This window comes from Misgurnus anguillicaudatus, chromosome 15 (assembly GCF_027580225.2).
Source record: "Misgurnus anguillicaudatus chromosome 15, ASM2758022v2, whole genome shotgun sequence".
NCBI lineage: Eukaryota > Metazoa > Chordata > Actinopteri > Cypriniformes > Cobitidae > Misgurnus > Misgurnus anguillicaudatus.
In genome coordinates, this window is record NC_073351.2 from 29815837 (window position 1) to 29840786 (window position 24950).

The 24950-nt window shown below is 37.0% G+C and overlaps 1 protein-coding gene across 5 annotated transcripts in view; it reads right to left on the reverse strand.

Annotated features, from left to right (window-relative positions):
* Positions 1–269: 269 nt before the first annotated feature.
* The window catches only part of LOC129418742 (voltage-dependent calcium channel subunit alpha-2/delta-1), a 146925-nt gene continuing 122244 nt past the window's right edge, over positions 270–24950 (reverse strand). For 3 of the 5 annotated variants that reach the window (XM_055173609.2, XM_055173606.2, XM_073853754.1), the window contains 13 exons: positions 24270–24332; positions 21139–21242; positions 20545–20631; positions 20257–20324; positions 20043–20081; positions 19863–19934; positions 18282–18434; positions 15229–15281; positions 15083–15138; positions 14838–14964; positions 7055–7167; positions 5782–5864; positions 270–4567 (listed from right to left, as the gene is read on the reverse strand). In XM_055173609.2, coding sequence (XP_055029584.2) covers positions 4451–4567; positions 5782–5864; positions 7055–7167; positions 14838–14964; positions 15083–15138; positions 15229–15281; positions 18282–18434; positions 19863–19934; positions 20043–20081; positions 20257–20324; positions 20545–20631; positions 21139–21242; positions 24270–24332 — 1135 coding nt within the window. In that variant the 3' untranslated portion in view covers positions 270–4450. Of the gene's footprint in view, positions 4568–4668; positions 4930–5030; positions 5120–5781; positions 5865–7054; positions 7168–14837; positions 14965–15082; positions 15139–15228; positions 15282–18281; positions 18435–19862; positions 19935–20042; positions 20082–20256; positions 20325–20544; positions 20632–21138; positions 21243–24269; positions 24333–24950 lie in introns of those variants that run through there. The other 2 variants (XM_055173607.2, XM_055173608.2) reach the window with 2 other exon arrangements.

Genomic DNA, 24950 nt, shown 5'->3' on the forward strand with positions numbered 1-24950 from the left:
TTTTAGGACAATGAAAACAGCGCTATACAGATAAGTAAATTGTGTGAAAAATAATGCGTTGTTTTACATGTGAAACATGAACACATGTTATATTGCACACACAATCAAAGCTTTAAAAACACAGAAAGAACGGGACCTTTAAATCTAATAGCAACTAACAAATACTAAGATCAATAAATGCTGTAAATGTTATTATCAGACAGACAAACAAAACAGCAAAATATGTCATCTTTTAACAAACATTGAAAATGAAAACTCCAACCCAAACATAGTAATGATAAACTTTTATTGTGAATATATTGTATTTTCACAAGAATTGCACATTTGTAAACTTTACAAACTTTTTTATTTTCTTGAACAACATTATTGTACAAATGTATACAAAATTGTTTCAGGCTTGTCAAGTTCCACAAAAGAATATATATATATGTATATATATAGTTGTATGCGCAACCAGATCAAGTGGGTGGGGCTTCTGAGGCACGCCCCTTCCTCACCCAACCAATGAACACACAAATTAAAAAGTGACTGCGATACACACTCAGAATAAACATAACCTCAGAAGAAAGAAACTTCCTGGCACACAGAGCACCATCAACATCGGTAAATACGTTCAGTAGCACGGACACATGGCAGCCCTATGAGACAGCACAGCAGCTGAGAGCAGCATTCAGAAAACATACAATAAATACATACAACTGGTTCATCTTTACATGAAGGGGGGCTCTTTTATGATGTACACGTGTAACCTTTGAAAAAGAGGTCAAAATGTGAAAGCACCATGTGACCCAAAATGAACATTTCCCTAGAATGAAAGTTCTGTCATTATTTATTCACTTTCATGTCATCCCAACTGACCACGTGCCCTTTTAGAAATAATTGAAGAAAATAAAGGATTGGAATGACATAAGTGAATAATAATAGTAAGACATACTCTTGATTATGGACTTTCTTTTTTATATCCCCTCAAATGTAAAGTGAAACTTTTTTATAAAACAAAGATATACATTTTACTTTTTAAATTAATTTGGACTGTTTTTTTTATTTATAGATGCACAATAGCATAAAAGGTTTTCAAAAACATTTAAGTTAAAAATGATTTCATTCCTTGTACTCCACACTACAGAACATATGAAAACACTTTGCTTTGCAGCATGCCAATAAAATCCCCAAGTGAATGCTACTTTCAGGTAATTCGCTCTTCTTGACTAACCGTGTAGGCACTGCCAGATTTCAAGTTTCAAGATTTAGCATAATCATATCATTAACCTGTTTGAAGTTTTGCGGCGGTTCGTTTTGAACGTGACTTTGGATCCATTTCCGTTCAGGAGAGTTTGTATATGTATACACATCACTGGCATTTTAAACACGGTATAGTTTGCAAAGAGGGTTTCGCTCAGCCCTCCTTGGATCAAATCTCTCACGTTGTCGTTTAGTGAGGTATTTAAAATCTTACATCCTACAGCCTCAACCCGGGCCTGAGATGAGAAATCCAGATCCCCGAAACCTCTGAGGAGTCCCAAAGGTTTGTAATGATTCATAAATGCACTGCATATTTAGGTCTGTAACTCGATGCTACATCAGTAAAGACAGGAAGATAAATTAATGCGTGGCTTAACATGGGTGCACAATATTTTGCACAAGCTAAAGACAAAAATTTGATGCATCTCTGCAAGCTTCACTAGATTCTCATTTGGCAATTCTCAGTTTTCCTTAATATCATCACTGTTAATGTTATACTTTACAACCTTCTCATCAAACAGTAATAAATAAAAAGTGCGAAGGTTCAATGGCAGTCTATAAAAACTATTTTTGCATGAATTAAAAGCAGTTACATTCAAAATAACTCATGCAAACACTGACTGTATGCTCATTTTTGTTTTAAATAATAATAAGGTCATTAAAAATTATTTTATTTTTTTCAGGGTACTTGGTCTTCGGTTTTGGTAAATATTTTATAGCTCTAAGAAATGCCATTGGGATTTGTTCTTTCTCTAGAAGATTCTCAATGGGAACACACAAATATCCTCACATTGGCCATATATTTGATATGGCGATATCATCTACGCTCATTCTTTACATGCATGAACCTTCTTTCATAATAATAATAATAATAAATACAAAAACATACATTCAGACATCTGAAATGCACATTTCTCCAGAGGGTTAAAATCTTTCAGGACACTTTTACAACCTGTCATGTGTCTATCTATTCCTCGCATAGTCCAACATGTGGATGCAATATTTGACACGCTTATGATATAATGTCTGTCTGTACTGGAACAAAATCTGTCAGATGAAGTATCTGGACGACATGCAGTAAAACGCAATCGTCTGACAGTGTGGGCCATTGGACACGGGGGGAAGTTCTCAGCACATTCAAAACACGCCGGACCTTTGGATGCGAGCGTGCGACTTCTGACACAACACAAAGAGATTTCAGTCTGCAAGCATCTGCGTTTCGCATCACTGCTCGTGTGCGGTTTGATCGAAAGCTAAAACTTTTCATACCGACATTGTTACACTCGAACATGGCACTTTTACTGACGTTTTTTATCACACGCATGTGGCTATATCAATTCGAAATATTCTCGATGACTGTACGTCAACGGTATGTCGCAGATGTTTATAATTGGCAACGAAAGAACGCAAGCCCCAAAGACCCATGTGAAAATAATAATGACAAAATTGTACCGATGAAAAATACAACAGGGTAAATCCAGCCTGATCTCACGAGAATTCATACAGTACGTATTTTAGTGTTGGCTAATTTGTATGCATTTGTACGAAGTGACAAAAATAAAAAAAACACCCCTAACCCCAACAACACAAGGGCAAAAGCAAATCGTACAAAAATGTATAAATGTGGATGTATGAATTAATACGAATTAGCCACCTCGTAAAATACGTACGAACTGCCCTACCCAGTCTCACAAGGTTTTGTGATATAGTCACGTACATTTTTTACTCTTTTTTCGTGATATTATAACGAACCTCCGCGCTTTTTCGTAATCGTAAAACGAATTCTTGTTTTCGCCCGACTATCACGTACCGGCCACTCAACTGCCCCCTCCTATCCTCAAACCATTGTCGCTTCGGTTTAGGGTTATATTTGGTGCTTGCATTAGAATGTCACTTTATGTATTGGTTATACTTTTTTTCTGATTTATTTTTTTATAAGTTGCCTGGCGTTAGGGTTAAAGTTGGGTTTGGGTAGGGATGTCATTTCATGTAAATCTAACCCTAAACCGAAGCGACAATGGTAAGACAACAGGACAAAACAGTTGAGCAACCAATACCTGACAACCACACAAAAACAGAATTTTGTTACACAATCACGGAAAACACGGAAATTCGTGATAATATCACAAAAAAATGTACTATATAACGAAATTTCGTGAGACTGGGCTGGAACTGCCATGAGATAGCTTAAAAATGCACGGAAATCATATTTCATAATTTCATTTTTGGAACCACTACAATTTTATTTTCGCATTGTGACATTGTTACAACAATTGAGCTAAATGTTATTTTATTACATTTTATATATATATGTAAAGTAAATTTAAAAGTTTAAACCAGGTTATTTTTTTGTAATAAATTTAAAGCATTTTCATCTTGTGTTTTTATTTGTGTTAAAGTTTTTCCCTTTTTTACGTATTTTAACTTATATAAAAAATGAGGGTGCCTAGAAAGATTTCAACGACTGTAATGCAATATTTTTGCATGAGAATAATGAGAATTTGGGGGGAATTTGTTGCTTTTGAAAATTGTAATAAAAATATTTTTTTTATAAATGCCAATAAATGAAGTATTAAACATGTAATAGAAATAACATCTACAATACAAAAATTGTAATGTGTTTTTCTTAAAATGGCACAATTGATTTTATTTTTAAAGGATTGTTTTCTTTTGATTTTAGGCTGAGATATAACTCTGTAATTATATCAAGACATTTCTGTTCTGATTTATCCCATGACACATCCCACATCTCAGTGTATTCAATGCGTCAAATAAAATAATCTGAGTAAAACCAAAGAAAGTTAAACAGTAAACACGGACCTCTATAGGCCTAAAGGGCTCGGCTGTGACATTACTGACCTCACTTATGTTAAGCTCATTTGAGCCGAACAGTCTTAACCCTGATTCAGATCCAGGCTGGTGCTGGGAACCGTCTCCGACATGACCCTACATTCTGCTACTGGCAGTTTGCTTTACACATTTCTATGATCATAATGTGATTTCTAAAGATGCGTCCCAAGGTAAAAATGATACTATATCTGACTTGTGTCTGAATGTGTTGCTCTTGGGTTTTGGTTGTCATAGTAGGCAGTATCATGCCAGTCATACTGTTCATGGACAATCGTAAGTTGTGGCAGTCATATGATCTACATTTAATAGTGAGTTCAGTCAGAAGTTGTGCCGCGTCCCGTCTGGAGATTCGCTCCGGTCAGGAGAAATGGGTTCTGGTTCCTGTGAGCACCCACAGTAGGAGAAGCTGAAGGACCAGCATCATCAAGAGGGACGGACTCAAACCGCAGGCACCACCGCAGTCAGACGCATCCTCCTGCAGCCAATGTAGAGACATTAGTGACATCACTTTCAGTTCAGGCTACTCATATTGGTAAAACCCTCTTAGACAGCTATTTCTAGTACTGTACATCCCAAAAGCATTTTAATGTAGATACAGGAGTAAGCATGCTTGTCTTGAATTTGGCATGGTTGGGAGGTCTGAGAGGGGCACTCAGTTCACCAATGAAAGTCTTTTTTAGGCGTATCACAAATGTGGCCGTCAAAAGATGGGAAACCCATCAGGTGCTTCCTTTGTTTATGCCACAGAAAATCTCTCAGGGAACAAGCCGACAACACACATCCTACTGTCACAGCATGAGGAAAGCAGCACGCCCTGTCTCTACTCATCTGTACCTACTGTAGGCATTAAAATAAACATTTCTGTTCAGATCCAAAATGTGTTTGTTTTACTGATATGGTTTTATGAAATGAATGACAGCGAAACTGATGAAACTGACCATTAGACAAAAAGAAGAAACAGCAGCAAAATGATGGGCGGATTAGAGGCCAAAGCTGAGGAGCCACTGAAAGGACACAGAGGCTCATCCTAGCAGTGATGGGCACAATGAACAGCCAATGAGAATTAAACGTGAAAACACAAAGAAAATGAGTGTTAGTAAAAAAAATCATGTGACTTAAAGCAAATAAATAGTAAATGAAATAACATCTCAGAAAGAGGTACATGAAGGCACAAAAGTTGTCACTGAGGTGATACCTTTTAAAGGTGCAGTGTGTACATTTTAGCGGCATCTTGTGGTGAGGTTGCGAATTGCAACTAACGGCTCAGTTCACTGCTCACCCCTCGCTTTTGAAACGCATAAAGAAACTACGGTAGCCACCATCGGACAAACGTCATCTTTGGAGACAACTTAGTAAAAAAAGTTTGTCCGTTAAGGGCTTCTGTAGAAACATGGTGGCACAAAATGGCGACTTCCATGTAATGAAAACGTCTCATTCTAAGGTAATAAAAACATATAGGTTCATTATAAAAGGTCTTTATACATCCCTGATAATATAGTTTTGTATATTATTTTGCATTTCTGTTAAAAGATCCTTCTAAAAATTACACACTGCACCTTTAAAGTGTAATTTGTACCTAAAAGGTACACATTGGTACACGAAAGGAACATAATTATCTAAACCTCAAGTAGTTTCCGAGTGACAATTTTGACCCTTTATTCTGAGAGTGTTGGTTGATGCTCAACTTACAGCTTGGCTGTTGTCGAAGCAGACGTCTGGTCCTTTTCTGTATCGAGGGTTCTGGGCCAGCACACATGGGTCGGGACCATTGGCTGGGAGAAATCAATAAGGACAATAGCCAGTACAACAGGCATTTGCAAACGTTACAACTTACCCCATAGGTGGGATTAATTGTAACAGGCAGGGGGTTAGTTGTAACACTTGCTAAAAATTAAGTTTGCAGGCAAATATTTCAATACTATTTTGTCTATATACTTGAAGTAGTTATTGTTTATATATCTATCTATAATAGACAGGTATCCACACTGTATTCTTTCATCCAGCTCTTTTCTAACAATAGTTCAATTATAAATGGATACAAATGTCTAAATATGTGAGAAAAAGCAGCACAATTAAGACAAAACATTTTATATGTGACCCAGTCTGTGATAACCATACTACAGTTTCAAAATCAAATTCTGAGATAATGAGCATCAAAGTCTGATTTTAGCCATTCATTTCATTACGATTTCAATCTTTGACGTGACCTTATTCAATCAATATTAAAGATATTAACAAAAATACATTTGACACACGATTTTTGATAAGACAGGCACATTTATTTTGTTGGCAGCCAGCAATCATTCATGTGTAGTCTATTTAAAACAACGGCAAGAATTACGCTAACGTTAGTGGTTTTCATATAGTTATTGCTGAGGGGTTAGTTGTAACACAGCGTTACAATTAACCCTGCTGGGTCAAAATATTTTCAAGCGCACCAAAAAAGTTGCTAAGAGCTGCAGACATATTTCAAAATGATGTTATGTTTTAGTCAACAAGACACTGATTAATATGACATAGCATTGGATTTGGTATCTTACACACCCAACTTAGACACCGAAAAAAACGCGATGAAGAAAATTAACTTACATGCCACCAAAACACTCGTTCATCAATAACTCTCTGGAAAAACATTATACATTTCCAATAATTTGCGGGAATGCTCAAAATGCTCAACCTTGTGCAACAATGTAAACAGTCCGTGATACAACTAACACCGTGTTAGTTTTTGCACCCATAGTGAATCAAAATTAGCATTTTACTGTAGAATTCTTGAGCATTAAAATAATGAACTATGGCTGCTTAGACTGATGTGTACTTTCTTCATTGCCCAAGCTTTTTTATTTTTGAAGGTGATACTACCGCTCTGTTGTGTAGTATGTACTTCACAACAAATTGTCTAACGATGACAAACACAATTTTGCTGACTCAGTGTATGACGTGTGTGTCATTTGAAGGATACACGGTTGCTCTGCTTGCCTCAGGGGTTTGGGATCGCAGGACAGGCAGGAGCTCTTAGCGTCTGAGATCAAAAACACCAAATTGGTTTTAGGCAGCTTCTCAGCCCGGTACATTCTGTGATAAAAGAAAACAGACAGGTGGATGTTGATATCATGATCAAGGCAAACATACAGACAAAAAACTTTTTTGTAGGTCAGGTTTCATAGTTACTATTACTACTTCACATCACTAAACTAAGATGTAAGCTCCAGACACAGCAAGACCACACAGCAAAATATAGCTGTCTCTCTCTCTCTCTTTCTTTCTCTCTCTCCATCCATCACCTCTATCTCTATGTTTATCACTGTATCTGTCTGTCTCTTTTTTATTTCTTTATTTTTTCTTTAGTTTTTTTTACCATAGTCTGTCCGCATGTCTGTCTATATGTTTATCTGTCTGTCTGTCTATGTATGTTTCTGTCTGTCTGTCTGTCTATCTATCTACATGTCTGTCTTTCAATCTTGTCTATGAATCTACATCTATACATCTATGTCAATACATTTATCTATCTATCTATCTATCTATCTATCTATCTATCTATCTATCTATCTATATGTCTGTCTTTCCATCTTGTCTATGAATCTACATCTATACATCTATGTCTATACATTTATCTATCTGTCTCTCTGTCTGTCTGTCTGTCTGTCTGTCCATCCGTCCGTCCGTCCGTCCATCTGCCCTGCCTGCCTGTCTGTGAATCTATCTATCTGTCTGCATGTCTGTCTATATATTTATCTGTCTGTCTGTCTGTCTATGTATGTATCTGTCTGTCTATCTATCTATATGTCTGTCTTTCCATCTTGTCTATGAATCTACATCTATACATCTATGTCTATACATCTATCTATCTATCTATCTATCTATCTATCTATCTATCTATCTATCTATCTATCTATCTATCTATCTATCTATCTATCTATCTATCTATCTATCTATCTATCTATCTATCTATCTGTCTGCATGTCTGTCTATATATTTATCTGTCTGTCTGCCTGTCTGTGAATCTATCTATCTGTCTGCATGTCAGTCTATATATATTCATCAGTCTGTCTTTCTGTACATGTATCTATCCTGTTGTCTATGTATCTATCTATCTGTCTGTCTGTCTGTCTGTCTGTCTGTCTATCTATCTATCTATCTGTCTGCATGTCTGTCTATATGTTTATACATCTATCTGCATGTCTGTCTATCAATCTGAATCTGTCGGTTTGTCTGTCTATGTCTGTCTATATATTTATCTATTTATATTTATTTATATATTTATCTGTATGTCTGTCTATCTATCTGTCAGCCAGCATGTCTGTCTGTCTATCTGTCTATATATCTATCTATCTGTCCGCATGTCTGTCTATCTGCCTGCCTATCTATCTGTCTGTCTGTATATGCATCTATCTGCCTGCCTACCTGCCTTTACATCTATCTGTCTGTCTGTCTGTCTCTATCCATCTGTCTCTGTCTGTCTGTCTCTGTCTGTCTGTCTGTCAGCCAGCATGTCTGTCTGTCTATCTATCTATCTGTCTATATATCTATCTATCTGTCCGCATGTCTGTCTATCTACCTGCCTATCTATCTGTCTGTCTGTATATGCATCTATCTGCCTGCCTACCTGCCTATCCATCTATCTGTCTGTCTGTCTGTCTGTCTACCTGTCTGTCTCTTTGTCTGTCTGTCTATCTATCTATCTATCTATCTATCTATCTATCTATCTATCTATCTATCTGTCTCTTTGTCTGTCTGTCTATCTATCTATCTATCTATCTATCTATCTGCCTGCCTATCTATCTATCTATCTGTCTGTCTGTCTGTCTGTCTGTATATGTATCTATCTGCCTGCCTACCTGCCTATCCATCCATCCGTCCGTCTGTCTCTATCTGTCTGTCTGTCTGTCTGTCTGTCTGTCTGTCTGTATCCATCCATCCATCCATCCATCCATCCATCCATCCATCCATCCATCCATCCATCCATCTATCAGTAAACATCACCAAGTACAATCTCTGGTTTATACTTTTAAAATGGCATAAAGTCAGTGCAAGTTCTTTATAGGAGACCAATTACAAGTCTTATACATCCAATACCATCTGAACATGTGTGGAAGTCTTCAGCAAGCTTAACAGGAGATGAGGATGTTATATTGGAAATCTGTGTCGGTTGGCAGCTTGTTACGTACTGTCATCACCGAGCGAGTTTTCTTTATAGCCTTCTCTTGTTCTCTTTTACGGTTCCCCTCCCTCTCTTTTAAACAGAATGACACAGGGTTTTGTACCTGGACGGCTGCATGCGAGTGTGTATCTGGGTGCAAAGGTTTTGTGTTACACATCACCTGCTCTCTCTGTAATCACAGCCTGTTTACTACTGCACAACACTCTCAGTGGGGGCAAACCAGCCTTAGATCACGCACACACACACACACACACACACACACACACACACACACACACACACACACACACACACACACACACACACACACACACACACACACACACACACACACACACACACACACACACAGGGTTTGACAGTCACATTGAAGAACAGATTCTTAAAGTTCAGTTGCTCACATCTGCTGCCCTCTGAGGAATGCTTTATTCATGAGCGCTGCAGAGGTTATAAGGGCAGATGGGGTATTTCAGGTGGATTTACACGGTCTCAATGACAAAGATCCTCTTTGAAATACTACATAACCTGTGAGAGGTGTATGCCTGTTGTCTAAAACTGTGATTTGAAGAAGTTCTGAATTTGTGTGGCTCATAGACTTAGTTCACCCATTTGCACACTTATTACATTTTTCACTATTGTGCCATGTTTATATTGTCATAATTGCTATTGTTGTGAATGCTGATTGCACGGTTTCTGTGTTTCCAAATTCATTGTTGCACTTAAAATTTTAAGTTTAATTAACTTGAATTTACAATTAATTTCAAATATCTTGACTAGTGAGGAAATGCTATCAATTATTAAAATAAAGTTAAATTAGCTTAAAGGAATATTCCATTTTTTTAAAAGAAAAATCCAGATAATTTACTCACCACCATGTCATGCAAAATGTTGATGTCTTTCTTTGTTCAGTCGAGAAGAAATTATGTTTTTTGAGGAAAACGTTGCAGGATTTTTCTCATTTTAATGGACTTTAATAGACACCAACAATTAACACTTAACTCAACACGCAGTGCCGGGCAGTAGCTTCACTACAAGTAGCGAAGCTAGCAGTTTAACTACATTTTTCAGTAGCTTGGCGGTAGCTTAGCTGCTTTCTAAATAAAATAGCTTTTCAGTAGCTAAGCTCTTTTTTTGACCAAGTAATGAGGTAGCTTCCACACAAGCTACAATTTTCCAAACATTTCTGAAGTCGTCCTGAATTTGAGAATAAGCGTGTCATTTTGAATCAACACAGGACGTCGTTTGTCCCGTATGTTCGAGTTGTGCAGCCTTCCTTCATTCATACATACAAAACATTACCACTTGCATTCTGTGAAGACTCGTGCTACCTCTGATTGGGTTGTGTCATCAAGCCAAGCTAATATAAAAACATGTAATAAATATTACAATTGAAACTATTGATAGAATGTGCTTTGGCGGGCACCTCACAGACTCTGTGCAGGCTACCTACTGCCCGCGGGCACCACGTTGGAGACCCCTGTGTTAAGATATGTCAGGGCCAGGGGTTTGCTTAAATTAAGGCAGCTCAAACATGCATTTTATTCTGGGAGTAGGATAAGACCTGTCCAGCAAACCGCCCCATAATGTGAAGTACCTAGGCCTATGGTATGCTTGTATAGCCTATAATTACCAAAATGCTAAATGGAAACTAAATAAATAATTACATAATAAAACTGGTTAAAAGTAGCTTGGATGTAGCAAGCTACTATTGATGTAGCTTAGCTTGCTACATTTCCCAGGGGGGTAGCTTCAGTGTAATGAAGCTTCATTTAATGTGAAGTAACTGGTAGCCTAGCTCACTACATTTTCCAAGTAGCTTGCTCAGCACTGTCAACACGTAACAGTTTTTTTCAACGGAGTTTATAAACAATCCCAAACGAGGCATAAGGGTCTTATCTAGCAAAACGATTGTCATTTTTGACAAGAAAAAAAAAAATGCACTTTTAAACCACAACTTTTTGTCTAGGTCCGGTCCAGCGCGAGCTAACGTAAAAGCGTAGTGACGTAGGGAGGTCACGTGTTACATATATAAAACGCACATTTGCGGACCATTGTAAACAATAAACTGACACAAAGACATTAATTAGTATCATTCAACATACAATAACGTTGGAACGGTCCTCTTTCAACACACTTGTAAACACTGGGGCAGAGTTTCGCGTTCGTCTTATGTGACCTCTTGACGTCATGACGTATTGCGTGAGGTCACGCTGACGCTTTCAGGACCAGAGGAATATGAGAAGTTGTAGTTTAAAAGTGCATATTTGTTATTTTTCTTGTCAAAAATGACAATCGTTTCGCTAGATAAGACCCTTATGCCTCATTTGGGATTCCTTTGAAACTCTGTTGAAAAAAACTGTTACGTGTTGAGTTAAGTGTTAATTGTTGGTGTCTATTAAAGTCTATTAAAATGAGAAAAATCCTGCAATGTTTTTCTCAAAAAACATAATTTCTTCTCGACTGAACAAAGAAAGACATGGTGGTGAGTAAATTATCTGGATTTTTCTTTTTAGAAAATGGAATATTCCTTTAAGTTATATTAAGTTATAATTTATAATCACAATACAGTGTCGGTTTGTGATAAAAGTGCTTGACAAATGCATAAATGTAATTGTATAGTTTGGTGTGTCTTGTCAACCTCTTGTTCCTGGAGAAAATGTTGCTTCATTTCTCCAGACCCATTTCTTTTATCCTTTAAATTGCACAAACTGAAATAGGGAATTAACCTCTGCGAAAAAGGTAAATATTGCAAAACTACAATGGAAACACTTTTTCTGCATTTGCCAGGTCACCTGGTAAAAGTGCGTAAAAGTCTCATGATTATTCTTTAAATGTGGCATGGTATGTTTGGTTGGAGGACAAGAAAGAAGAGATGTGTTCGGCTTCATGCGGTGTCACAAGAACCGACATGCACATGACATCAAAATACCGCAAGAGTTGATTCGAGATTTGACTGTTCTGTATGCTTTCGAAATCACTCTCGCTGTATTTTCAAGTCATCCACATGTGGGTCTAGTGGCACCTTATAAAGTCGTTGCCAAGGTTTTTGGAAAGACTTATGCTACGTACACACCAAACGTGGGGCGTCAACAGGGGGGGGGGCATTCGCGGGCCGTGCCCCCCCAAAACAGGTTGTTGTGCCCCCCCTACAAAGTAATCAATGTAATCAAATGAGGAAAATATAGTTGATATGTTTTCTTTAATTAAAATAGACCGGTTTCTCTGATTGAATGTATTGCCGCGTCTCATGCGTCTTTAGCATATTTGTGACTTGATACTAGCAACGTGTTTTTTTCGCGGCATTTTATGGATTGTTTAAAATATGGATATGAGAACATTTAGAACGAACCAGCACAGCCTGCTTCATCTGACTTCATGCAAACACAGACTGGCTAAAACTCAGAGATTAGAGGTAGAGGTGGAATTTTCAAATCTACCGGACACTGTTTTAAGGAAGTTTAATGTTCATACACGCCGTCTTCAGCTATTTTAAAGGTAAGTTAGCAATTTAAATTACGTAAGCTTAAATGTGATGTGTGGCTATAGACCGTTAACAGCATTACGACGTGATTATGGTAAAGCAGCTTTTAGGACGCGGTGTGCGCTGCGCTATGAAACCCATTCATTTCAATGGCTTGCGCCACGCGAGGGCGGTTTATTGTTGTGTCAAACAAAGCGCGAGCGCAGCGGAGCTCAGCTTGCGCTCATGCCGCGGCCGAAGTTCAAAATAGTTTTGCGCATAGTTTGTGGTCTTTTGCACTTTATACTGGAAATGAGCTGACAGTCTGTACCAGTTGTATGAGTGTGTGCTTGCACTGTATTTGTTGTTTTAATGTCTTGTTTTTGCAAGTTATTGTTGCTATTGCATGCCCCCCCGTTGGAAGCCACGTGCCCCCCTGTTAGTTATGGTCTGGCGCCGGCTCTGCTCTAGATTACTCGCAGGATTAACTTCGTGTCATGCAAATTTTTAGCTTGAGTTCAACTTGGGCGAAGACGCCTTTGAGGCGAATAGCGCGTGTTTTGCGGCAAACGCGGCGCCCATATCACATCATTCCCCATGCGAGGACGCGTATGAACGCGTCTTTGCATTGACTTTGTCTGTAATCTAATTGCGCAAATCGTTGAACTCGTGTCGGGTGTGAACCCACAGTTATTGTGAAGTTATATCATTGGATTTATTTCCATTTAGAGGGGACATTTCGCAATACTTTTTAAAATGTAAAATAAATCTTGTGAAGTTTTAGCTTAAAATACCCCAGAGATAATTTATAATAACATGTTAAAACTGCCACTATGTAGGTTTGAGCAAAAATGTGCCATTATTGGGTGTGTCCTTTTAAATGCAAATGAGTTGATGAAATGCAAACACTGATCGCCATGATGGTGGTTTGTTGAAATTGAAACTCAATTGTGCCATCAATCATTTTTTCTCTCTCTCTCTGAGCACTAAATGGCAGTGCCGTGGTAGGATAGTGCAAATTAAGGGGCGGTATTATTATAATAAGATCCCCTTATGACATCACAAGGGGAGCCAAATTTCAATGACCTATTTTTTAACATGCTTGCTGAGAATGGTTTACCAAATCTAAGTTACTGGGTTGTTCTTTATCACATTTTCTAGGTTGACAGAAGCACTGGTGACCCAATTAATACACTTAAACATGGAAAAAGTCAGATTTTCATGATATATTCCCTTTAATAAAAATGACTAGATGTACTGTACATCGGTGAACTTCTAAAGATCATAAATCACCATTGAGGTAGTCTACAAGTCTTCTTTAGCTCATAGCAGGTGTGATGTCACTGACACCAAAGGACATTAAACTTTATTTTATGGAAAAGAGATCATAAACATTCTGACTAACGTTTCCTTTTGTGTTCCACGGAAGAAATAAAATAATTTGGGTTTGAAACAAGTAAATGATGTCAGAACGTTAATTTTTATATAAACAAACCCTTAGACGAAGCAAGCTAAACTTTAAATATATTTCTATTCTTTGAAACAAAAACAAAACATGACATTGCTAATAATAAAAGTTTATTTTGCTGTAGTCTCTCATAAGTTTGTTGTATCTTCACCATAGGCTGGTGTGGATGTCTCTCAGATTGAGATTGAATTACATACGCTCAAACTGGGGTCTTGAGCTCTTGAGATCTCACAAATGAATTTCTCTTTATGGCACTTGTTAAAATTTACACGTCTAAAGTAGTTAACATGGAAGAAAAACTACGGTCCGCAGAGTCACACGTGGGCCTCGTAAAAAAGGCGTAGAGTTACCCTCCCAACCCAACCCAGACGCGTTTCGCTTTAGCGGTGTTACATTAAACAGCGCGTCCGACAGGATTTACGGCCGGTGGGATGTAGGATTGATCGGAGGAATGAGGGAGCAAACAGGAGACAAGCGAGAGAAAGCCGAGCTGGATGTTCCTCAGAGAGATGACTTATCGGGATGAGCTATTATCCAGGTTTAGATGGCAAGAGGAGGCTGACATCATCTGCACATGCTCACACCAACTCCCACAAACATAGATGGATGGAATGTAGATGGATTGATGTGCATGCAAACATAAAAACTGTCCTCACCTGGAGCAGTTTCCACAGTCCATAGCTCCATAGAAAGACGTGTTTTCATTCTCAAAGAAATACTGAGTCTGTTCCGTAATGCAGCTCTCTTTGGAGAACGCATCTGTGAGATCTTCCTCAGAGTACGCTGAAATAGGAAGAGGATCAGTGCAAAGGTCATCATGGGTTTGAATCCCAGACCCAGGGTACACATTATGTACATAATGTAAAGAACCAGAAAGATTAAATTTTATTGTGAAACAAACCTGTGCCAATAACATTGGGAAGAGTCAAACTGAGCAATAGCTGCTGTAAAATCGACCTGAAAGAAATGAATGACAGCACGATATGAGAACACATTTAATTAACTTCATCTGTGTTGTTTCTTACCGAGTGATGTATATCTTCTTACCAGACTGCAGCGGAAGCCCACCAGCCTACAGAAAGCATATCTGCTATAGTGGGCTATAAGAGAAAACATACAAACACATGGCAAATAAACAAATAGACATATGTGTGTAGGCACAAATACAAAAAAAAATGCATTTGCCAAACACAAATGTTCTGTAAAAGTTAACATGAAATTAAAATTGACCATATTTACTTTTTTTTTTTTTTACTGTTAAAGTGGATATATGGGGCAATAGATATTAAAGGGATAGTTCACCCAAAAATGAAAATTTTGACATTTTTTTGATCTGCTAAACAAAGAGTTTTGTGTAAACTATCGTTTTAAATGGATAAAAACATGTATGGGAAACAGATTAAAGGGGATATATCATGAAAATCTGACATTGTTCAGGTTTAAGTGCTATAATTTGGTCCCCAGTGCTTGTAACAACCTTGGAAATGTTAAAAATAACAACCCAGTAACTAGGTTTGGGTAAATAATTCTCTGCAAGCACACGAAAAAATAGGTCAGTGACATTTGGCTCCCCTTGTGATGTCAGAAGGGGATAATACAGTCCCTTAATCTGCACATATACTGCTATTTAGTGCAGAGAGAGAGCGCGAGAGAAAATAATTGACAACATAATTGGGTTTCAATTTCAACAAACCACCATCATGGCGATCAGTGTTTGCATTTCATTTCATAAATTATCTATGATATTTTGAGCTAGAACTTCACATTATGTACTCTGGGGACACCAAAGATTTATTTTACATCTTAAAAAGTCTTGTGAAATGTCCCTATTAGCAATGGGATTAAATATATGAATGTGAAATTTAGTGCCTTCTCACCATTAGTTGCGACTAATCGTTTGCAGAATAAAAGTTTTTGTTTACATAATATATTTGTGTGTACTGTGTATAATAATTATGTTGATATAATTACACACACATAAATGTATAATTTTAAGAAAAAAATATATTTATATAATAAATATTTATATTTATATATAATATAGATTATATATAAATATTAACATGTATATACACATGCAAATGTTTCTTAATTATATACATGCATGCGTGTATGTGTATTTATACATAATTATTATACACAGTATACCCACATATATTATGTAAACAAAAACTTTTATTATGCAAATGATTAGTCGCAAATAATCGTGAGGTAGCACAAGTGAAATTAAAAACAGTAAAAAAAGTCACAGTTGTGAATGTTTAGAAAAAATATTTTTACTCGTAAGCTGTCATTTTGTTTGCGATACATGATGTCAATAGATTAATATCAAAACCGTTCGGTTAATGCTACAGTGAGGTAAACATAGTAAACAAGTCTTCAATCAGTAGATTGTACAATGATGTGAAACAGAAGATGACAGTTATACATAAGAGTGGGGAGAAAAACATTATCACATGAAAAACTATAGTAGATACCATAGTAAACTGTAGTAGACAACCATTACACGTCATCGACCCAGAATGCACTGTGCACGAAACATAACGGCAGCAGCTTCCACAGCTTAAAATGGGTATTACATGTTTGTTTTTTTTGCTAATGTAGAGCACTTAGTTTTCAGCGCTTCGATCTCGGGCGCAGTAATATTGACAGAAGTTTGAGCGAGAGGTGGAGTAGTCAGGAGTGATGCTGTTACTGCGCACCGAGGTCGAAGTGCTGCAAACTAAGTGCTCTTCCGCCATACAATATAGTTCTCTTTTTTTGCCGCTTAAAAAATTGCCACATTTTATTTTGTGCCACCATACTTACTTGTGTAACTACTCATGTAACAGTCTTTAAATAGGAAAAACATAGAAGTGTTTGATGGCCTCCAAATGCATCCCTGTTTGGATCCTAAGGAATGAATGGGGCTAGGCTAAATGCTAACACATTCACGATGCGCTGTACAAAGATTAAGTGCACGCATTAAAAAAGATAGGTATGTATTAATTTGTCTAAGGGCCTGTTTACACGAGAACGCTCGAGGGTGAAAACGTAAAAATATTTTATCGGATGTGCCTTTCGTTTACACGGCGACGGCGTTTTGGGGACTTAAAAACGCAAAAAGGTGAAACCACCCTTCAGAGTGGAAATCTTAAAAACGATCTACCGTCACGTTCTCGTCTAAAGAGTAAAAACGCAAAAGTCTGCTCACGGTGGCGCTCGTCGCGTACGCGTTTACATCACAGGCATGCGCCAGTTCAGGAAAATAACAACAAACATGTCAGATTTTTCCATATGTCGGACCTTCAAGTTGCCATAGTAGCTCTGATAAATATACAAGGCTTTCCAGCAGTTGTACGAATTATTTACAGCAAGTATTACTGATCAGAGAAGGCGAATTAATTACCTCAGTGAAACTGTTGATGCACCAATTCTTCGGAGGCAAACCAGACGGCTTTGGACGAGACCTGGTAGAACCAGGAAGAAGGTTGTGGGCACACGGACTTGGTGTTGTTGTGTGTCAGTGCCGCCTGGAGTGCATACTACATCGAATATCACACATTTTTGCCTACCATATGCACGCAGATTTCCCCCTCAAAATGCTCATATAAACGCGGAATAAAAAGTGATAACGCAACGCCACTTTTGCGGTTTCTTTTCAAATTGTTTCCATGTAAACGTAGCCTAAGTTGAGGTAAGAACATAGTAAAATATTGATAAACGGTGTTGTTTTCCTTTAAATGTTTTAAACTTCATGTTATTTAATAAGTATTTATGAGGTAATACATTCATATTGAAGCTTGCTGCATCATGGTTCATGTATGTTTTAAAATGTTCAATATGTGTTTAGATCTTTAATGTGTCTGCTGTGTTTTATAATGTTTTATTGCTAATTGACCCTTAAGGCAAAAATAAAGTTGTAAACTAACTAGCTAACAAACAACTAAAACAATATAAACTTTACAGATTCTTCAGATCAGCAATGTTGGATTCTGGCTTAATTAAAGTACATGGAAGATTTTTCTAATTAAATTTAAATTTCCAATGATATTAAAAAGGCCTTTATTATATTTGGCCCTTCGGTTGTAATAGGAAACCTACTGAACATTCACTCTTACCACATAAACAGATCGGGGTCCAGCAGCAGCTTTAGTTTCTTTCTCTGGGTCACAGACCGACTGGTAGTCGTAGGTTTTATTCAAGGAGAACAGTGAATTGTTTACCAGCGTGATCATCAAAACAGGGTCCACTTCTCCAAAAAACTGACCGATCTAAACATCAGAGAGAACAATTGATTTAAACCATAATAAAAAACATTTCTTTCTGCATTTATACGACATATATACCATGTATGTCAGTGGCGGCTCGTGACTGCTTTTTCAGAGGGACGCAAATTTAAAATATGTGTTTGAAGTGTCATGTGTGTTGCTCGTGTTTTCAAAATATGTGTTTGTTGTGTCATGTGAACCATGCGCATCACGTGTTTTGTCAAAATAAGTGCCTGCTGCAAACATTTATGATAACCGTTTATGATAAAAGACACGCTCACTTTCACAAAATACTCACAAGACACTTCCTTAACAGTAAACTCTGATAACGCAGGAGATTATGCAAGTATCTGGCAAACGCGAGCGGGTGATTCTCACGAAATCCAGACTTAAAAGGTGTCCAGCATCAGATTTTTTTTAAAAAGCCATTGAAGCCAATTATTTTGCACATTAAGGTCTGAACTTACTATAACCATTATTTTTAGAGGATTTAAAAAATATTTCCTATAGAATTATTTACATTTTTTTTAGATTATCATTATAAAAAAATTTCATTACCGCAACATGATATTACATTTAATATATGCATTTACAAACTCATGTTTCGGTAGTGAGAACTAAAAAGTTGTCTAGGTACTATGACAAAAAAATTTCAACTTTTATCTGGAGAGAAAAAATAAGAACTGCTTACCTGGTAGCCATCTTGAGTGTCACAGTCAATTATGTCCCTTACAACAATTAAAAAAAAAAGTCAGTTCCTTGAGGGCTTAAACTATGATTGAAAATTGTTGCGGAGGATGAGAAAAATGGTCTTGGACACATTTATATTCCTTATTTTTGTCTCTACATTTATCAATGATCACCAAATACCACATGATTCTTTACTGTAAAATGTTTATAGTATAACATGCACTAAAGCTTTTTATTTTTTAGATTTTTTAACTATAAATATTTCCATGTCAAAGAACCAAAATCCAGTCATGGACACGTTGCGGTAATGAAAATTTCCCCCTTAAATGTGGAAAAACAAAACTTGTTTTGTATAATGTCATTTGAAATCATGTGCAAAATAGTACATGAAGAGATGCTTGTAACTGTATGCCTCTTATTTTGATACTCTTACTTTGCATTTACTTTTTTATCAAAATGTTTCACCTCATAAGTCTAATTTTGCGAGAATCACTCGAGCGTCTCTTTTATCATAAACCCTTTAGACGCGTCTGCAGCAGGTACTTATTTTGACAAGACATGTGATGCACATAGGTTCACTTGACGCACAGAACACATATTTTGAAATTACAAACCACACACCTGACGGGCTACATACATGTTGTGATGAGCTTCGCATCGAGCGCCCTCAAAAAAAGAAGTGACCGGCCGCCACATAAACAAATCCACACTACTATTCAAATAGCAAAACCTTCTTTTTACCTGTGCGATATATTCGTCCTGATTAGACATAAGCAAAAATCCCCCATCATCCAGAATCACACAGTCCACTTGCTAGAGAGCAAAAACAACCATTCATCATAAAAAGAGTCAACTTCACTTAACCGACTACAAAACATTTCACAGACGCGCTCAGAGCAGCATAAAACAGTCAGGCCATACCTTATCATTCCTCAGACAGCCACAGATCTCATCCTTACACTGCCGAGAGGAAATTACATGAGTATAGATACTGAGAATTCATGAAACAGCCCTTAACATCATTTATTAGAGCGAGTCAATTCATCTCTCATCTCGGAGAGCAATATCGACCATCAATTCGTGACTAAACAGCTTCCACGTGTGATGATAAGGGAATGAGTTTATATCCGCTTACGTTTTTCTTTGTGGTGGCATTTATGAAGCTGTTCATCCAGGCAGACACGTTAAGCTTGACTCCAACCACTGTATGACATCACAACACAAACATTTCGACAAATAAATCTGTGCAAGTCAAATGCCAATTGTCTATTTTTATTATGTTTTATTATCGCCCACAGAGGAACTTTACTACCAGTGTTAATGTATTCACCTGATGATTTTTCATTATTAAATTAAACCAGAACGAATGCGCGTGACTAAAGATTTAATGGCTAATGTGATTCATGGACATGCAAGTGCTCACCTGCAGGTTTAAGTTTCGTTCCATTAATTTCCAAATCCACTGCTTTACTGACCAAGATACCGGACTCATAACCAGACTCTCTGCTCTCTGTTTCGGGGGGGGGGGGGGGGGAATTGAAAACAAAACATTTGCTTTTTGACTTTTTGCTCTGTTTAATAGTAGCCTAATCCTAACTGACAAGGTTTTAATAATCCAAACGTCTGCAGTTTTGGCCGCTCTTTCTGTAATACCTGCCAAGGCGGCATGCTACATGTGATAGCAAAATATTTGAGAGATCTGCTTTTCACGTTAGCATGAAACGTCCCAGAAACGCAAGGACCAGGCGTTCCCATGGGGTTGTTTTTTGCCGTACGGGTTGCTTATAGACCGTGTATTAGTGCTGTAGACCACACATGCGTGAATGTGAGGTAGTCTCATTGAAGGGTAATCCCCCAGTAAGCTTACTTGATCCTGGCGAGAGATCTGTAGATGCGCATTTCAAGTAGATCAACAGCTGTCTTAGCATAGCGGGATACCAGAGAGAGCAGAAGAATATCCAAAAACTGCAGAGGGGATGGATGAGTAATTGTGTAGAGGGGTGCATGCGTTTCTTACTGTTGACATATGGGGCAGTGAAGATGTATACGTCATTGTCCAAACTCCTTTTGTAAAAACTTGAATCATAGGGTTCGGAATTCTCACTCCATTCCTCCCCAGCACTGAGAGAGGAGAGACACAGAAATACATAAAGAATGAGTAAGAGGGAAAAAAATGTGTTAAAGAGAAAGTAAGAAAGTAAGAATGAAAGAGGGGGTAGTTCTCAAAAAAAAAAAGAAAATTCTGTCATAACTGTAAAAATATATTTATTCTGCTGAACACAAAAGAAGATATTTTGAGGAATGTTTGTAAAAGCTTCTGAGCACCATTGACTTCCATAGTATTTTTCTACTATGGAAGTCAATGGTGCCCATTCTTCTTGCTTGATTACAAATATCTCTCTTTGTGTTCAGCAGAATAAAGAAATTAACAAAGGTTTTCCTATTTAGCTCAATGGTAAAGCTTTACGCAAACACGAAATTTCAAGAAAAAAATTCTTAGTATTTTTGTCTTGTTTTCAGTAAAAAAATATAAAAAAATTCTTAAATTAAGATGTTTTTTCTTGATGAGCAAAACGAACCCCCCCCCCCCCCAAAAAAAAAACAAGCAAAAAAATCTGCCAATGTGGTAAGCAAATTTTTCTTGAATTTTTCTTGAATTTAGTGTTTAAGAAAAATTTTCAAGATTTTTTTTTTGCTTACCCTATTGGCAGATTTTTTTGCTCGTTTTATGCACAACATCACTAAAATTGTATCTTTTTTTACTAAAAATTAGACTAACTTTCTTGGGTCGTTTTGCTCATCAAGAAAAGTCATCTTAATTTAACAATGTTTAGATATTTTTACTGAAAACAAGACAAAAATACAAATAATTTTTTTCTCTTGAAAATCATTTTTTTGCAGTGAAAGTTTGTGTGTTCGAACCCAGAGAACACACACATAATGATAAAATGTATACCTTGTAATGCAATGTAAGTCGCTTTGAATACACAAACTCATACAGTATGCGACCCTGGACCACAAAACTAGTCGTAAGTTGCACATGTATATTTGTAACAATAGCCTACACTGCAAAAAAATATTTTCAAGAAAAAAATTCTTAGTATTTTGTCTTCTTTTTAGTAAAAAAAATCAAAAACTTCTTAAATTAAGATGCTTTTTCTTAATGAGCAAAACGCCCCAAGAAAAGACTTATTTTCTTGGGTCATTTTACTCATCAAGAAAAAAAACATCTTAATTTAAGAAGTTTTTGAATTTTTAGATAAATAAATTTTTTTCATTGAATGGGCCAAAATTATCGTTTTGTATGCCAAAAAAAAATCATTAGAGTATTAAGTAAAGATCATGTTTCATTAAGATATTTTTAACATTTCCTACCGTAAACATAAAAGTAACATTAGTAATATGTATTGCTAAAGACTATATTTGAACAACTTTTAAGGCGATTTTTTAAAAATATTTTTATTTTATGCACCCTAAAATCCAGATTTTCAAACAGTTGTATCTCAGCCAAATATATGTATAATTATGTACAAATCTTATTTTTTAAAAAATGACTTATGATTGGTCAAGGGTCACATAATAGCCACAAAACTTATTTTTGTATTTACCATAAGGCCATCAATTGACTAGAAAATCTACTTAAAGGTAGGGTAACACATTTTGAAAAATGCTAACGGTAGCCGCCTAGCAATGAAATCCCGATCCCACCCTCAAGTCAAACCGCCATCCAAAGTCACGCCTCTTCCAAAACACATGAACACGCACAGATCAGACGGTCACATCTCATGTCTCATTCAGCAGTGAGAAAACTTTGCAGTACAAAGACGAATAACACTGCCAAAATAACCAAACAACTGGTTTACATCAGAATTAGTTTAAGCACACGTTCGGTTGTGTAGACGTAGTAACTATATCGTTACGCTAATCCGTAAACGAACACAAATTTCATAAGCAACACAATGTTTCATCAAAGTAGAATATCTGAATCCATCTCAATACAAACATATCGCGTACCTACCTTACCAAAATAAACTGTGCAACGACTCTTTCAGATCCTTTGCGTCCTGCAGCTGTTTGGATCTCGTGGTAAAGCAGTAAAGTTACCGATGTTCATTTGGGGTTTTGCTCTTGCTGATCCAGGCAGTTTTTGCTGTTGTTGTTATAAAAGATGCCTTTAGTTTTGTGCGTCCTGTGTAGGTTGTCAATTTAGCAGAAAAGTTTGCTGTTCTCACTGTTTACAGGCAGGAGGTGAGCGCACGTGAACGCGCCGATGACGTATGGTGTCTGCGTGGACTCACTGCGCGGTGGGCATTCAAATTATGCTTACGTATGAGGGACAAAAATGGAAACGTCCGTTCGGACCGAAATCTATGATTTGTTGCAAATTTTTTGGTCCTACGCCTTTCACAGATGACATAAATTTTTACAAATACATTTAAACAACTTAACAAAGTGATTGCTATCAGGATGTAAGGAGACTTTTAACCAGCATAACAAAAAATGTTTCAGGATCAAATCTGTTACCCTACCTTTAAGTATCCATTAAATGAAAATGATCAGATGTGGAACACTTAAAAAAAAAAACTTTGAACACACATCCAGTGCAATACAGTTCTTTCATCAAACACACATCATACTATACTGTACATAATGCTGCCAAACATCTGCCTAATTTGTGTCCTCTTCAAACATCCTCATAAAAATCATGACATATTTTACTTTTTTTTAAGTAGGCACACCTGTACACATACACAAACAGTTGTATAAATACTTCCAGTAAGTAGTGAATATGTCTGCACTGATGTTGCTTCCTTAACACCACCCTGCTGTTTTACACCACAAGAGTAAGTTTATGAACTCAAGCACTCACTGTTATAGATTAAAGTTAATAAAGACAGAAGTGTGTGAGCGAGAGAGAAAAAGAAAGAGAGAGAGAGAGAGCACTGCACATGGTTCCCATAAGACTTCTCAAAGAGTCACTCTGTTTTAGACACATCCTCTTAAACATCCTCTCTCACTCTTTCTTTCAGTCTGAAACGCAGCCTCCCACGGGGTTGCCGACAGAGAAGAGATCGTAAAGAATTTAGCATCTCTCACACATGGGAACTGAGAGCTGCGGGTTTCACAAAACTATGACTGGAACTTTACCTTTTTGGATAGACACGAGTAATGCCTCCATCTGTAGACACAAACCGGGCCGAAACTCCTTCTCTAATGAAAAACAAAGACAGTATGTTAAGCATCTTGTTATTTAATAACCATGAGTTTAACAAAACATTATCCGCATTTTTCTAAGTAACAGGAAGTTCTCGTTGAATAACCAGCAGCACCTTAAAACATTGCACACTCAAATTCAATTGCATTTTGCATTTAAATTCCCAAGGAGCACAAAAAAACAAATGATTTTCCTTAGCTTTACACAGTTACTTCAAACATGTGAGGAATAAAACAGTAAGACACTCAGCCTCCACATTCCCCCATAATGAAAGATTCGGGTGATCGGGTCATTCTGCGGTGTGATATTTTAACTGAAACATCATGTACTATGTCTTCTTACATTACTGTGAAACTGTTGTGCTTCTCTATTCCCAGATGATCTGATTCTTACAATTATGTTTAATAATTGGTGCACTCTTGAGTTTGCCTTTGAAAATAAGACAACAGTCTCATTCATGTCAGGACTTTAAACAGAACCTACAATATATAAAAGCGTCTCTCTGGCCTGAACACACATGGCTTTAGATTAAAACTCATCTCTGGGAGTTACTTCACACGGGCTCGGATGAGTGTTTGATGTTACTGCACTCAACGTTTTGTGGAGGTCCAAAC